The 16,845-nt window shown below is 50.5% G+C and overlaps 1 protein-coding gene across 1 annotated transcript in view; it reads left to right on the top strand.

The window, feature by feature from the left end:
- The window catches only part of cacna2d4a (calcium channel, voltage-dependent, alpha 2/delta subunit 4a), a 101,513-nt gene that overhangs the window by 75,032 nt on the left and 9,636 nt on the right, over nt 1–16,845 (top strand). Inside the window, exons 29-32 of the mRNA XM_036518513.1 lie at nt 2,594–2,655; nt 6,622–6,636; nt 10,162–10,206; nt 11,383–11,445. Of these exons, the coding sequence (XP_036374406.1) occupies nt 2,594–2,655; nt 6,622–6,636; nt 10,162–10,206; nt 11,383–11,445 (185 nt within the window). The remainder of the gene's footprint in view (nt 1–2,593; nt 2,656–6,621; nt 6,637–10,161; nt 10,207–11,382; nt 11,446–16,845) is intronic.

Here is a 16,845-nt window from a genome sequence, read left to right as displayed (position 1 = left end):
CTGTGAGAGAGAGGGGGAGAGGAAAATGGGGAACGGGAGCTTGTTTGCCTTTCTCTCAGAAACGCGTGCACTAGCTGAATCCAGTGGGAACTTCGCCTCAGACAGAGGTTGTCTTGGGTACCCCAGAATAACTCAGCCGGTGTGTTCAAAATCCTCCAAGCGCCAGACACACCGCACCCCCGTGTGCGTTCACTGCAGCTGTAATGAACGGCAAAGCCAATTTTATTAAGAAATGCAATTATACATGTTCCATAAATTTCATATTCTTTCTCCATCCAGGGAGATGGTTTTAATCTGAGAGGCAAACATTAATAATGGTAAAGCATTGGAGGAATATCAATCATCTCAGATTGGTTTAATGAGCCAATAGCCGTATAGGGCAGCCATCATCATAACATGCAATATGACAGAATGGGAATCTTCCATACCTGATAAAAAACAGGAAATCTGAGGGCGCTCAGATTAAAATGTTTTAGACAATAAGCAGTCAATATAGAATTTGTGTGTGTGTGTGTGTGTGTGTCTGTGTGTGTGTGAGTGAGAGAGAAAGAGATGGGGTAGGCTTAGTTGCTGTAAACCTCTTGTTAAATTGGTGAGGTGAATATTACTGTCCAAGAGTAGTGTCAATATAAACTATAGATACAAATGTACATATCTATATACATATTAAATGATGATGCAGTCCTGCAGGGAAATTTAATAGAAGCAAATATGGATACATCTGTCTGTGTTATTGTTACATAAACAAGACAGATGTGAGAATGTATGAGCTTTCATAATAGCACCTCCCCAGCGCTGCTTAAAGATTTATGCCTTTGTCTCAGCCTGTTGAAGGCAGTTGCCGAAACCTTGGTGATCTGATTATCTATTTGTCGAGCTCCTCTTAGAAAAAAGAGTGTGTGACCTTTTTCCTTTTTTTCACTTAAGTATTTCCTGTTGGTCTGCTCCTGAGCAATTTTAATTAAAGTTTTTTCTGTCTCTAATTTCAATATCAATTTTGATCTTTCCTTTAACTAATTCTGTCCTTTTTGGATACTCCTGCTCTTGTTCAGGTGATTGATAACTTTGATTAATTGGAAAGAACGCCTGACATGCTGGGTTGGCTAATAGCTCTGCTAATCAGTCTGATCATTTCAATTAGCCGTGTCTCTCCTTGGTGGCTGCAACACGCTCTGAATAAACCCGTCTCCTAAGGGCGATCAGAACTGGAAGAGAATAAACACAATATCTCTGAAGGAACATACAATCTCTGTGCTCTGTGCAGTATCTAATGTCGGATCTCTGATGTTTTTTGAGGTGGGCGATACTCAGGTGAAAAGGTCGAATGACGCGGCCATGCAGGCCAGCTGATGACGCGGGCCCAGGCCGGGAGAGACAGGAGCAGGATGTGGTGGTGCGGTCGGGTCTGTGAGCGTGCCCGTGTGCTGCGAACGCCACGTTTGACGCTTATTAAAAACGTCTTTTCCCCCCGCGGTGGGGTGGGCGGGTGTGGAGCCTCACGGAGGAGTTACGCAACCCCATCACATCTCGTCTCCTTCTGCCTCCTCGCACCCGGATCTCCTCTGCTGCTCCTCCTGCTCCTGCTGCTGCTGCTCCTGTCAGGAACATTCATACGTCTGCATGTGCTGCCTCACAGCGCTCCGCCCCAGCGTGGCACCCCCAGACAGAGCGGGAGCGCCCAGCAATGTTCCCTGTCACCCCATGTTTCTGCCCCCCTGGTTTTGTTTGATCTCTTTGGCTTCACCCCGGCAGCCCTGTGTGTTCCGTAGCCAAACCGCCAGCGAGTGACTCATGTTTGCGCGCCACCCCTCCCCGCGTCACACACAGCCTCCCCCCCGCCCCCTGCACGTCCTTCACAGGGACAGCAGAGTGACCCTAACTGCCCCATTTGATCACGTGGTACAACATTAAAGAGGCGCCAGAATGCCAGTCACATGACCGCGTTCTGCTGCTGTCCGGGTGAGCAGAGGAATGGGCCCAGGAACCCAGACAGTGGCTCAGGTTCTGTGTGCTGACTAGCTGTAACTTTGGGTCAGGCTCTGTGTCCTCACTGACTGTAGCTTTGGGTTAAGCTCTGTGTCCTCACTGACTGTAACTTTGGGTCAGGCTCTGTGTTGTCACTGACAGTAACTGTGGGTTAAGCTCTGTGTTGTCACTGACTGTAACTTTGGGTCAGGCTCTGTGTCCTGACTGACTGTAACTTTGGGTCAGGCTCTGTGTGCTGACTGACTGTAACTTTGGGTCAGGCTCTGTGTCCTCACTAGCTGTAACTTTGGGTCAGGCTCTGTGTCCTCACTGACTGTAGCTTTGGGTCAGGCTCTGTGTCCTCACTGACTGTAACTGTGGGTTAAGCTCTGTGTCCTCACTGACTGTAACTTTGGGTCAGGCTCTGTGTTGTCACTGACAGTAACTGTGGGTTAAGCTCTGTGTTGTCACTGACTGTAACTTTGGGTCAGGCTCTGTGTCCTGACTGACTGTAACTTTGGGTCAGGCTCTGTGTCCTGACTGACTGTAACTTTGGGTCAGGCTCTGTGTGTCTCTCTGTTTCACGATGACTGACTCATTCTTCTTTTTTGCTTTCCGTGTCTTTCAGCAATTGGGGTACAGATGACCCTGGAGCTGATTGAGAACAAGTTCTGGGAAATCACCAAACAGGTGAGCGATGAACACCTCGCTGAGACACCTGCACACAAGGCTGAGACAGATAACCTCATACACTGCAGCACAGAGTGAAAGGCCCAGAGCAATTACCATGAGGAGCGGGCAGCTTTATCTAAAGCCTTCTTTAAGCCTCACTCACAGCTGAATCTAGAGGAGTGTCCGAGAGCAAGGCGGCGAATGAATAAACAAATTCCTCAGCAACAAAATGGCAATGTATCCCTCGAGCTCAGGGTCGATGTGACACAGATTACAAAAAAAAGCCACAGTGGCTCATCTGTGGGGTTAAGCCAGTTTTACATTTTCTCCAAGCCCCAGAGAGAATGAGGAGAGGAGATAACTGAATCAGAACTGTGACACCAGTCACGAGTCACTGCTGGATTTGGTCTAATCCTTCATGTATCTCGTCCAACACATGTCAGCGCCCCAGCACCCAGACCACAAAGACACAAGGACGCATTTCAATATAACAATTCCCTCACATTGTGTCCTAACAGCCAAAGACGTGGGACTGGGGAGGGACTGTCTGAAGGAACGTGCAAAGATATGCGCTACGCATTATATCTGCTGTGGTTCAGAGCTGACAGAGAGATCGGAAGGCCATCACCACCAATGACTTCTCCAGTGGCCGTTAATTAGTAATGATGGTGCTTAAAACCGTGTTATTGTAGCGCTGGCAGCTCCCGTGATGTATGGTCCTCTCTCAGAGTCTCAGCTCAAGCTGCAGCATGTTACCAGTGTCTCCCCAAAGGCTCAAGGACAACCCCCCCCCCCCCCCATTAGGGTTCGTAAAAATGCAAACTAACCCATGATTACAGCATGCGCGAAAGGGCCGTACGCACCACATGCCTTTTGTAACGGCGCCCGTGGACGGCTCCTGCTGCCGTTTGCCGTCAGAGCGATTCACACGATTGGATTAAGAGCCAGAGAATGTGCGGCTGATGAAATGCGGCGCAGTGCAACAATGTGGAGCCGGAAGCACAAGCACAAACAGGTCATCAGAGTGGATCAGCGCGGTATGAGACCCGAGGCCCCCCCCCCCCCCCCCCCACAGGGCCTGGGGCCACAGGAATGTCAGGCGTCCCGGAAAAGCCTCATTAGAATAAAGGGGGTATTTTTGGTGTGTCCCGCAGGCACATTAGCTCTGTGAGTAATGTATCTGTGGCTCCTTTTGCCCTCTCACGCTCAGCTCCAAGGGCATCCACCTCTCTGCCCAGTCACGCACACCGCAGGAGAGCCAGGCCCCCGTATGAATGAGAGGGAGCAGCTCTGAGGGGTTCAGCCGCGTCTCTGTGTCCCTACACACACACAGCCTCCCCCCTACATATATACACACACACGCACATATACCCACACACAAACACACACACACATATACCCACACACAAACACACACGCACAGAAAGATACACACAGGCTCACACACAAATCACACACAGCAGTCACCACACACATACACACACACACACACATACACACACACACAAACACACATACACACACACAAACACATACACACACACACAAACACACATACACACACACAAACACATATACACACACACAAACACATATACACACACACAAACACACATACACACACACAAACACATATACACACATACAGACACACATACACACACACACCAATCACCACACAACATCAGCAAAGACCCCACCGCACACAGATGTAGGTTATCCTTGGCTGGGGCTGTAACGGCGATGCTGAGGCCCATATGGGCGTTTGGAGCAAAGCGGCGCTCGGGGGGGCAGAGAGACGCTCAGGGGAGCGAGGTGGCCTCTGACAGGAGCCTGTCCCTGGGCCCCAGGGCTTCTGTTCCCCGCAGCTGGAGGGAAGTGGTGCGTGTCTTCCCAAATAATGCCCAATCCCAACGGAGACGCCCAGTGCCTGCCCCCTCCCCCTCTCCCTCCTCACTGCCTACGCCGCCCCTCCCTCCTATGCAGTCCATATCAGCAGCCAAAAACTCCTCTGCCTCGGCTCACCTGAAATTACAGCGTCCCCCTGCCCAACCGGCCAAAAACACCTCTGCCTCAGATCACCTCAGATCATCACCAATACGAGCCCCTTTTAATGCCTGTGAATGCGTGACTCAGACTACCAGGGTCGTGTTATACCTGTAGCATACGATGTCTCTCTCTGCCATGACCACTCAGCCTCTCTGCTCAATCACTGCCAAATGCAAATGCTCTCCCATCTTTAAAGATTAAACATTCCCCTCAGTCAAAGTCAAAACACAAGCGGAGATATCAAAATAATGTAATTCGTTTTGCTTTGCACATCTATAATGAATAAAAAGTCACATCACGAAATTTGCATATCTGACATCTTTTATTTATGCGTTCATCTTTTTTTCCATCCCAAAGTAGAGCCATTTGACAGGGGAAATGCTTTCTGTCATTGCAAAATTTGTTTTGAAGTGTCACAGCAGGGTCTGAGTGTGGTTAGTTACCATGTTTGTACTGCGGCTCTGCTCTGCTGAAGCAGACGGTCTGAAATGGGATACATAAGTATCTTACTTTCTGTAATAGCTTCTCTGAAATCTGACAGCCTTATTTAATATAATTGCAAATGGCCTTGGAGCATAATTAGTTTCATTTTTAGGTTGTAATCTGCAACAGACATGTGCTTTCATTGGAGATGAATTTTGTTTTCCCTTGTGCAGCCTGTCAATTTTATAAAAATATACAGCATTGCTCATGAAGGTTTGATAATAAGCGAAGTCTCTCTCAAATTAGGGTAAGGTAACCACCAGTTTACACAGGCATTTATGAAATAAAAATGTAGGCTTTCAAAAGCACTAAACTCTTCTGTCCTAGGCTGAAGCCCTTCAAACCAGCAGGTCATTTTTTTATAGAATCAGAGCAGCAGCCTAGATTTTAGACAGAGCATTGGGGAGATCCTGGGTTCCTCATCAGGGGGATTTCAGTGCTGAATTTTACCTGGCCGCAGACCAGCAGTCTAATGGAACCGGGAGATGTGATGGATCGACCTCCTCCCCATCGTCACGCTCTATATATTCTGCCCGGCTCCTTCAATCTTCCCAGCAGTTAATCAGCTAATCTGGCCGCCATGCGCGCCGTGACCCGGGGGTGAGAGAGACACACACACTCCGGCCTCACAGAGACAGACGGTCCCTGCGTCCACACACTCACCCGAGCGATCGAAGCGTCTAAACGCCCAGACGATCGGCCCAGTTCAGCGAAGCCCGGATCGGCCTGACAGGATGTTCCCTGCTGTTTTTACATTTTCAGAGTGTGTTGTCATACTGGACTCACTGCGGAGCTTTCCGGCCAGGGCATTTCAGTAATCTGACAGTTCTGTCAACAAAGTGCCAATCTGTCATGCTGTGTGTGCATGTTTTTTATTAACCTCTCTCTCTTTCTCTCTCCTCCTCTCCCTCTCTCTCTCCTTCTCTCTCTCTTCCTCTCTCTCTCTCTCCACCTCTCCCTCTCTCTCTTTCTCTCTCCTCCTCTCCCTCTCTCTCTCATTCTGTCTCTGTCCCCCCTTCTTTCTCTCTCTCTCTCTCTTTCCCTCTCCCCCTCTCCCTCCCTCTCCTCCCCCCCTCCCCTCCCTCCCCCCTCTCTCTCTCCCCCCCTTCTTTCCCTCTCCTCCTCTCCCTCTCTCCCTCTCTCTCTCCTCCTCTCCCTCTCTCTCTCCTTCTCTCTCTCTTCCTCTCTCTCTCTCCCCCCCTTCTTTCCCTCTCCTCCTCTCCTTCTCTCTCTCCACCTCTCCCTCTCTCTCTTTCTCTCTCCTCCTCTCCCTCTCTCTCTCATTCTGTCTCTGTCCCCCCTTCTTTCTCTCTCTCTCTCTTTCCCTCTCCCCCTCTCCCTCCCTCTCCTCCCCCCACTCCCTCCCCTCCCTCCCCCCTCTCTCTTTCCCCCTCTCCCTCCCTCTCCTCCCCCCCCTTCCCTTGGTGCTGCTCTGTGTGCATCCTCCCACAGTCCAACGATACAGATGTAAGTACACATCCCTTCGTGCTTTTTTCCCCCCTCTCTCTACAGGAATAAAATTAACAGCTCCAGCTGCCTGGTGCTGTGATCTAATCCCCGCTCCTCGGCTCAGCAGATTAGAGCTGCAGCTCTGAGGTCTTCACACGTCAGCCGCCCGTTCGGTTCTTCACAGAGGCCCTGAGATGGAGAGGCGGGGTTTCAGCAGCCTGTCAACCCCCCCCCCCCCCCCCCCCCCCGCCCCGTGGGCCAGCTGTGTTGTTGCCGTGCTCTGGAATGTCATGTGACAGGAGGGAAAATAAGTGGCAGGGTGGACGACCCCTCCCTCCGGATGACCCTGTGTCCTGACCGTGGTGACGGCTCAGCTAATGTCACGTTTCTTCTGATGTATGACTCTGCCGTGGGGGCGGGACACCTAGCTGCTGTGGGGCTCGTTTCTGAGTATCGCAGAGAGCAGCTGGAAAGCCTCAGCAGCATGGAGGCAGGAAGGAAGGGGTGTCCATTTCAGAGTGAGACCCAGGGCCTGAGCACCTTGTTGAATGGAGCAACTGTGTCACTGTTAAACAGCCAATGAGAGGTCCGGAATGCAGGGCGGTACCTGATCCCTGCACCCAGCGCTTAGACGGAGAGGGGTAGCGTTCCTGACCAGGTTCCCCATTCCCAAACAGAGAGGGCTGTACGGGGGGACCAGCGGGATGTTGCCACGGGGATGGAGATGAGCTGGAGTTGAGGTGGAGATAAAATGGAGCTGAGATGGAGCTAAGATTAGGTGGAGATTAGGTGGAGGCAAGGTGGAGGTGAGGTTGGGATAGAGATGAGGTGGAGATAAGGTGGAGGTGAGGTTGGGATAGAGATGAGGTGGAGATAAGGTGGAGGTGAGGTTGGGATAGAGATGGAGGTGAGGTGGAGGTGAGGTTGGGATAGAGATGGAGGCGAGGTGGAGGTGAGGTTGGGATAGACATGGAGGTGAGGTTGGGATAGAGATGAGGTGGAGATAAGGTGGAGGTGAGGTTGGGATAGAGATGGAGGTGAGGTGGAGGTGAGGTTGGGATAGAGATGGAGGTGAGGTGGAGGTGAGGTTGGGATAGAGATGGAGGCGAGGTGGAGGTGAGGTTGGGATCGAGATGGAGGTGAGGTGGAGGTGAGGTTGGGATAGAGATGAGGTGGAGATAAGGTGGAGGTGAGGTTGGGATAGAGATGAGGTGGAGATAAGGTGGAGGTGAGGTTGGGATAGAGATGGAGGCGAGGGGGAGGTGAGGTTGGGATAGAGATGGAGGCGAGGTGGAGGTGAGGTTGGGATAGAGATGGAGGCGAGGTGGAGGTGAGGTTGGGATAGAGGGGAGGTGGAGTGGTGTAGGAGGTACATGCCCTCCACAGTGCAGAGCGACTGCAGCAGCCTCTCCCTCCCTCTGTCTCACTCCCTCCCCGTCTCAGATGGCAGACGCTGGGCCAGATGCCTCTGCCACTGACACACGGGTTCATTAGCACCCCGGTGGGACCCTGCGCTGTCGGGACGAGGGGACAGCTCCATCCTTTGCAGCAGCTGTGCACTGCAGAAACGCCGAGCAGGGGGGCGCAGAGGCTCCACCTGCAAACCGCGGAGGCGTAGCTGCTATTGCACACAGGGTGTGTTTTACGCTTTCCCAGCGCTAAGTGGGTCTGTGTCCCTCTCTGAACTGCTGACCTTCCAGTCTGTGTTAAATGTGAGCTGGGGGGCTGAGTTTCTGAGGGGCTGAGTTCCTGAGGGCCTCGGCGTTGGGGTTTTTGATTGAAGCTGCAGATGGATCGGGGGTTTGGTTTCGTGGGAGCGCTTGCTGATGTAAGCACTGAGCTCGATGACTCCCACCATCCCGCCAGGCACAGGCTGGCAAGGCTCAGCGGCTCTCAGTTTCAACACCCCCCCCCATCCCCTCTCTCTCTGTCTCTCTGTCTGTATCCCTCTATCTGTCACTGTCTCTCTCCATCCCTCTCTCTGTGTCTCTCTGTCTGTGTTCACCTATCTGTCACTGTCTCTCTCTGTCCCTCTCTCATCCCCCTGCCTCTCTCTCTCGATTCCGAGCCAGCTGCAGGTCAGAATGCCAGCGCCGGGGACCTGTTTCCTCGGTGCCGGAGTCACAGTAGCTGGAAGGGCGGAGACCGCACCCGCAGCGGCATGGTACACACGCAGTGAAACCCAATCGGCAGCCGGCTGGCTTTTGTGTCCCTGCGCCTTTTACGCAGAAGAGCAGGTGGCGCACGTTCTGCGAAGCAGGCCTTTGCAGGACACGCCTCGGCCGGCAGCCGAGACCGCCAGCACAGACCGCCAGCGCAGCGGGGTCCAGGCGGCTCAGCGGTCTATAAATGGACCTGCGGCATGACTCCAGCGCGGGACAGCGCATGCTGCTGCTAGCCACATGCCGTTTGCTCCTTCATTACGTTATGAGGGTTAAAAATGACTTCGTCCAACCAAAAATAGTGTATTCACACAGTATCTGTATGTGCTGCCGTACAGTCAGGCTTGTTTGCTGATTACATTAACTTACCCTTACTGTCTAAATTAAGTTGCCTCTCTTCAAAAACAGCTTTACAGCACATATATGAGCCTACACACTGCACTTCTGAGTAACAGATGTCAGTGACATGGCAGTGTCAGTTACATTAACTTAATTTACACAGTAAAGGCTAAGGCTAAGTTACCTTCCTTCAAAAACAGCTTTGCATCCTGTTTCGGGTGCACATATAAGCCTACACACTGCGTTCCTGCACATGCAAGAGACAGAACACGTCCTGGTGCTTTCAGAGGTTAAAAAGCTGGGTGCACGGTTTGGTGAGGTGGTGTTCAGCCCTGTGCAGCCCTGGGCACCGGCAGCAGTGTGAGGGGAAACGTTGAGATCACCAAGCCTCACATGGCAACAGCTCGGACGGCTGGTGCTCGGCTGTGTAGGTGGCTGCCTGCTGGAGCTCGGAGTGGGAGGCCCGTAGAGCTCTGAGAGAGTTACGGGCGGATAAGGGCCCCCTGACAAACGGGGGGGAGAAGAGGACGGCTCGCACGCGCAGACGGGTCAGAGGACGTGCCTTCAGCCAGACCGACAGACCGAGACACAGACAGACAGAGAGACAGACAGACCGAGAGACAGGCAGGCAGGCAGACAGACAGGCAGGCAGGCAGACAGACCGAGAAACAGGCAGGCAGGCAGGCAGACAGACCGAGAGACAGACAGACAGGCAGGCAGACAGACCGAGAGACAGACAGACAGAAAAACAGACAGACCGAGAGACAGGCAGGCAGACAGACAGACAGACCGAGAGACAGGCAGGCAGGCAGGCAGACAGACCGACAGACAGACAGACAGGCAGGCAGACAGACAGACCGACAGACAGACAGACAGACAGGCAGACAGACAGGCGGAATTATCTGCATTGCTTTTTCCGCAATGACATTGGTGCTGTTTTGTGCTCCCGTATTAGCGTTAGCATGTGTGTCTTAGTAAAACTAAGAGCTCCCTCCCCAGCCCTGGTCTGTCTGGACACTGACACTCTCTCTCCTTCCTGCAGTGTAGCCGTGTGGACGGTGCGTGTCCTCTCAACTGCGACAGCACTGTGAGTATGACCTCCGGCCCGCCCGTGTTAGCACCGCATGTTCACCCAGCTTTCAGCTGCAAGGGCAGGCCCCTCTGCGATACGGCAGTGATCTGAGAGAACCACTTATGAGGGGAGAAAAGTAAAAATGCAGTCACTGCTCCCACACATTGTGAGTGTAATTTGTTACTATTCATCATTTGTTACCAGGGACCTTGTACCAGAAAAACAGATGTGCACATGCCTCTCTGATGCCAAGGGCAGCAAACTCACAAGAACTTGGAACTCAGCACTGACTGCACCACAAACATTTTATATTCTCACCAGATATGCTGCTCTAGGAGGTTCCAGCTGGTAACAGGAGCTTCCAGCGTTGTCTGCGTTGTCTTGCAGGATGTGGATGTCCTGTTGTAGACTGTGCACCTTCATGAATATGCACGGAGAAATCACAGATCACTTGTGGCTTCATTAATGACACAGACAGCACATTCAGTGAGAAGCACACTGAGCTGACAATCTGGTTAATACAGAGAATATCTGTTCTCTGCACTCCACATCTGTCAGTCACCGTGGAGACCGCCTAAAGCAGGCCCAGCTCAGGGTGACAGGAAGCCTCTGTCTGATTCTGCAGTCATATTCAGGTTAAGTTGGCAGTGATGTCAATCACACGCATTAGATCGTTAACAGATTGGGTTTTTTTCTGGAATAATAGTATAGGCTACGTTGGGATATGTTTTCCGTGATTGTCCCCATTACAGACTGAAAGTGTCAAGTGTACATGTGCTGAATGGAATGACAGCTTAATTTGTACACAAGTGTGGCTATTCTTATCCTCCTGATGGAGAAATCACATGAAACACACGACACTTTCATCAGTTCGAAATGCAGCCCGACCGACGCATGAAACACTGCAGTCATGTAATTGCAGGCCATAAAGGTTTAAATATTATAATTATAAGTAGTGGTTAACATTGTGGAAAAGTGATTATGATAATAGCTATTGTGTGACTAAGTACTTCACATTTAATTGAAATGGAAGCCAAACTTTTGGCTGTGGCAGCAGGGTTGGCTTCCAGCTTCCCCCTCTATAGTGATTACAATGCAGGTCTGGGCTGGTGCAGGCCAGGCAGCGCCTCCTACAGGAAGCTGGTGTCAGCGCGCTGTGATGTCACTAACTCTGCTTCCTCTCTCCCACAGGAAATCAACTGCTATCTCATTGACAGCAACGGCTTCATCCTGGTGACCAGGGAGAAGAAGGAGGTGAGGGTGAAACGGGAACAAAAATCATCATCTGCCGATTGAAAATTCAACTCCCCCCTAGACCCACACACACCCACACACACACACACACACACACACACACACACACACACACACACACACACACACACACACACACACTCTCACACACACTCACCCAGGCCCCAGCAGAGGGGCAGTCCCGTTCTTCACAGTCCTTTGATAGGAGGTCAGATTACCGCCCAGGCTGTGAGAGTTACATCACTGGAGCGCACTCAGTATCAGTCTGAGCTGTGTGGCATATGCAGCGTGTATTGGTCCGGAGAGGGTGGGGTGGGGTGGGGGGGGGGGATGCCATACATGGCCATCAGTCTGGGCCATCTGATGTACCATAAACAACATCTGCAGTGCTCGTGGGATTTAGGAAATTTACAGTGCCTAATCCCCCCAGAGGCAGCTGAGTGGGACAGGACCAAAAGCATAAACAAACATTACCGCCCCGTGCCTCGTTTCTACAGGACAGAACGCATAAGCGAACGTTACATCGCATTACATTGCGTTACATTTAGTTATTTAGCAGATGATCTTATCCAGAGCACCTTACAAAAGTGCAGACAAGAAGGTTAGGCCAAGAGCAGAGCTTATGCTAGATCAAGTGTTACAATCCCATCGAAGGACCCATTACATAAGATTCCATGTTCTGTTCTGTGCCACAGTGGGTGCAAGAGGAAGATTGAGGATATAGTGAATGTATCTGAGGAAATAGAATGAACGTTCTGAAGTCAGGATTAGTTGAATCAAGCTTCAAGATACAGTTTCAACAGACCCATTTTCACTCTGCGAAAACAGATAGTGAGTGTTTCAGCAGTCAGAGACATCACCCCACCGTGCCTCATTTGAAAACATTTGTTTAGACTGCCACATTTACGGGCCTTGAGCTTAGACCCACAGTCTGGCATGGGACAGCGTTAGGAGGATCACTTTGAGTTTATGTCCACTCTGGGTGGGGGTGCAGTGTAGTGGTAAAGAGCAGGGCTTGTAACCAAAAGATTGCTGGTTCAATTCCCCACTGGGGCATTGCTGCTGTACCCTTGAGCAAGGTACCGAACCCAGAATTGCCTCAGGAAATACCTAGCTGGATGACATGTGAAATTGTAACCTATGTAAGGCACTCTGGTTAAGAGACAGTCTGATAATTGACAATAAAGTAATGTGATGGTACACGTGTCACTTCCCCGGACAGCGCTGTAAAGTGCATGCACAGGCATTTTAATGACTGTTCATATCACACCTGTACACACACTGCTCTGGGGTCAGTAACTGCTCTGATTGCACTCTGAACCCTGTATTGTTTGGCAGTCTTGCCAGTGGGAGAACAGGTGTGCAAGTGGAGCTGATGACAGGTGATCTCTCCGTGTCTTTGTGGCTCAGCCAGGTAATGCCAGACGCAGAGGCCCGTATACAGTAAGACCCGCGAGGGCGGCCTGCACAGGTGTCAGCCATAGCGCTGTATCTACGCTAACCCGCATGTGCCCGCAGTAATCTCGCCCAAAGCCTGCCCTATGCAGCCGGCGCTTATAAAGCCCAGAGGGGATTGTGTGACCGACGGGCTCGAGACTGCCCAGCTGCCGGCCGGACATCACCTACTTACCCCCCAGCCACCCCCCCCCCCTCTTACACCCCCCCCGCCAGGCCACATCTGCAGCGCCTCTGGGATTTGGGAAATTTAGCGTGCTGTAATCCCTCAGTGGCTCTGACACACCCCCCAAAGTGCATGCCACTCTGCTTAAATAGGGCAGAGGACAGCACTGTGGCATGCGGGACGAGGTCTTACATATACATTACAGGCCTACCGCGCTCTACCGACCCCCTGCTGCTGCTGCCGGGGGGGGGGGGGGGTTGGGGGGTTGCTGATCCGTGGGGATAAGCCCCTCCTACCTTTAACTCCGCCCCTCCTCCTGGCCCCCTCACCCCACAGGTTCAACAGGGCCAGAACCCCAGCCCTCTGGTTTCCTCCCATGGGACAGGGGGCCGCATATGCATACGGCTCCACTGAAGTGATGGGGGCCTGGGTGGGGTATCAGTGTATGCGCCTCCCTCCTCCTCACATCTTGGGTCGTTCCCTGCAGAGAGCTACTCTGTGCCGCTGTGGCAGCATATTTCTGTTGTTGTTTTATGTACAGTACATATTATTTTATTTTATTTTATTTCATTCAACTGTATAAATAGTGCCGAGTCATTCGGCCGGATTTCTCTGACGCACGGGGCCGGGCTCTGAGAGCGCAGTCTCCGGTTTTGGGGCGGAGCCCCTCGTTAATGCGGGTGCGAGCTGTCATAATCGCGGCATTGCTCGGCGTGGGGAGATTGAGGACGGCGCTGCGGGTGTCACGCTGTGTCCGGCGTGGGGAGCCTGTTTTCCGGCACGTTCTTATTGTCGTAATCCCAAGTGCTTCTGTTAGGAAGGGAAAGAACCGGCGTGACTGCACCACAGCGCCAGCTAAATATTTCATCTTCTGAGTTATTAAAGTGCTGCTGAATTTTAAAGAAAACAGGTCACAGTGTAAAACACTTTTTCTTGTTGAAATGAATGAATGAAGTAGAAGCCTGGTTGGTTTGTCCACTGTGTCTGTAACAGTGCCACTCTGTAACATGCTGTTGTACCTATCAACTTTGTGTGTATCATTTTACCGTAAACACCGCCAGAACTTGGCCTGCATCCTGTACTTCTCTGAGGCTGTTGATTAGTTCTGTCTTTATTCTCACCATGAAGGACACTGTGGTATTGGATGATATACAGTACTCTTAACAGGGTGGAACAAAAGCTTCTCCCCCTGGAAGTGAAATTGCAGTGTCTGCCACAGTGAGAGAGGAGAGTCAGAACCACACTGAGAATATGACGTGTTTCTGGCTCAAATAGGCTCTGACCTAAGTGAGAATGGAAGGGCCCGAACAGGACGTTTTGACAGGGAAGTGGCAGGAAACAGCGAGATGGAATTAAGTAAACTGAATAATTTACTGAGTACAGTACCGTACAGGGGAGAGCTGCGGGGGCGGGGCTGGGCTGGGGCGGGGCGGGGCGGGGCGGGGTGTGGAAGGAGTTCTCTGCCAAATGATGTGAAACACTTCCTGTCCCGGGATGGGGTGTGTGTGTGTGTGTGTGAGTGTGTGTGTGTGTGTGTGTGTGAGAGAGAGTGTGAGTGAGTTTGAGTGAGTGAGTGAGTGAGTGTGTGTGTGTGTGTATGCGCATGTGTGTGTGTGTGTGTGTGTGTGTGTGTGTGTGTGTGTGTGTGTGGAAACTAGGGCAGCACGTGCACTGTGGAGCCCCCACGCACTCCTCAGTTGGAGATCCTCTCTGTAATATTGCCTACACAGGTGTTCTGCTTACCCTACCTGCCTAACCCTAACCCTGCATCCACACCACCAGCCACTGTGCTCCCATTACACCTGGTCCCAAAGAGAACATCTACACCAAACTAACATATATCCCAAAGAGAACATTTACACCAAACTAACATATATCCCAAAGAGAACATCTACACCAAACTAACATATATCCCAAAGAGAACATCTACACCAAACTAACATATATCCCAAAGAGAACATCTACACCACTGCTAAAATCTGATCCCAAACACATTACCCACACATCCAGTAATATCTGATCCCAAAGATATCACCCACACATATCCATTCACGTCTTATTCCAAAGGCATCATCTCCATCACTACCCACATGCACAAAGAGTCTTTTCACTTATTTCTCCTTAAATGTGCCAACTTTTTAATGATCCAAGTTGAGATACTATTGTCAGAACAGAGGAAAAATTTGACCTTAAATAACAATGTGGCAATTATCATCCTTATTCAGCAAGATGAGATACTGCATCGAGCGCAGCCCAGATACAATAAGAACCCACTTTAATTATCTCAGAACGACCACAAGAACCCGGCTCTTTCAGCCACAAAGCCCAGACGCGCAAGGAGCTGTCATTCAGACGCAAACGAGCCAATGAGATCGCACCCCTGCCTGTGACTCAGCGTGAGGACGCTAGCATGTAATCCACCTTTAGATGTCATTGGACGTTTAGAACTGAGGAACCAGGTTGTTAAAAAGGGGGAAACTGTCCTGCAGAATGCAGGTCCCCAAAACCAGGTTCCCAAATGAGGAATGCTTCTCTGTGCTGCATAGCCAGTCTGCCCTGGGATATGAGGCAAGGACAGGAATAGAGGACTGTCAATGCCAAAGTGATGCTCTTTCCTTTGTTACCACCCAAAGATAGACATCACTTCCCATAGTAATAATAGTAAGTATTATTATTAGCAGTAGTAATCATTGTAACATTAGTATTGTTGTTGTTATTAATATTATTACCCTATTATGTTTACTCATTCATTTTGCATAATCCATATTCATACATAGCATTTTTTTGCAGTTCTACTCTTGAAGGTCAGAGAGAGAGAGATTTTGAGTTGGGGTTCAGTGCATCCTATTTGCCGGCCTGAACATTATTCATTTTTATCAATTTTTGCTTTGGAAAGGGGTGTTGTTCTAATAGCAGGTTGTGTAGTTAATTGCAGAAAAATGAAATCAATAGAAGTAGAACATGACTAATGCATCAAACCTCTGACAGAAAACACAGCTTCACTTGGTGTACATTAATTATATTACTTACATAATGTATTAATTATATTGCTGGTGCAGTTAGAGGATGATTAATTTGGTTTTATATTTCACCGGCCTCTGAGTGAGATTTATAGCATTGCAGCAGGAATCTCGTTGGTTTGTGTTTTGTGTTTTTTATGGTAATACGCCCTCAGCTCCTCAGGCAGGCAACTCTTTTGTGTGTAGAATGAAGACAGTAATTGTTAGTTGTAAGTGTGTTGTGCTGATCAGGCTGCTGCTTGTGTGGGCTCCGTTTCCATATGCACATGAGCTGTCTGTGTGCACCGCTGTGAAACGCTGCATTCGTCTCACACCTCACACCACCGGTCTCTGTGTGTCTGTGAAATACACTTATTTTATTTATGTGTCTGCATGTGTGTTTGTACATATGGGTGTTTGTATGTGTGCACACATGTGTGTGTGTGCGTGTGCGCGTGTGTATATGTGTGTGTGTGTGTGTGTGTGTGTGTGTGTGTGTGTGTGTGTGTGTGTGTGTGTGTATGCATGTGCGTGTGTGTGTGTGTATGCATGTGCGTGTGTGTGTGTGTATGTGTGTATGTGTGTGTGTGTGTGTGTGTGTGTGTGTGGGTGTTTGTATGTGTGTGTGTATATGTGTGTGTGTGTGTGTGTGTGTGTGTGTGTGTGTGTGTGTGTGAGAGTGCGCAAGTGACCGCTAACAGGAAAACAGTGATGAGTCACTCAGCACGAATACAAAACACACAGCCTCTCCCAACCTGCGCTGCCAGCTGTACCATGTGA

Source organism: Megalops cyprinoides, chromosome 23, assembly GCF_013368585.1.
Source record: "Megalops cyprinoides isolate fMegCyp1 chromosome 23, fMegCyp1.pri, whole genome shotgun sequence".
NCBI lineage: Eukaryota > Metazoa > Chordata > Actinopteri > Elopiformes > Megalopidae > Megalops > Megalops cyprinoides.
This window is presented reverse-complemented; position numbering and strand designations above follow the sequence as displayed.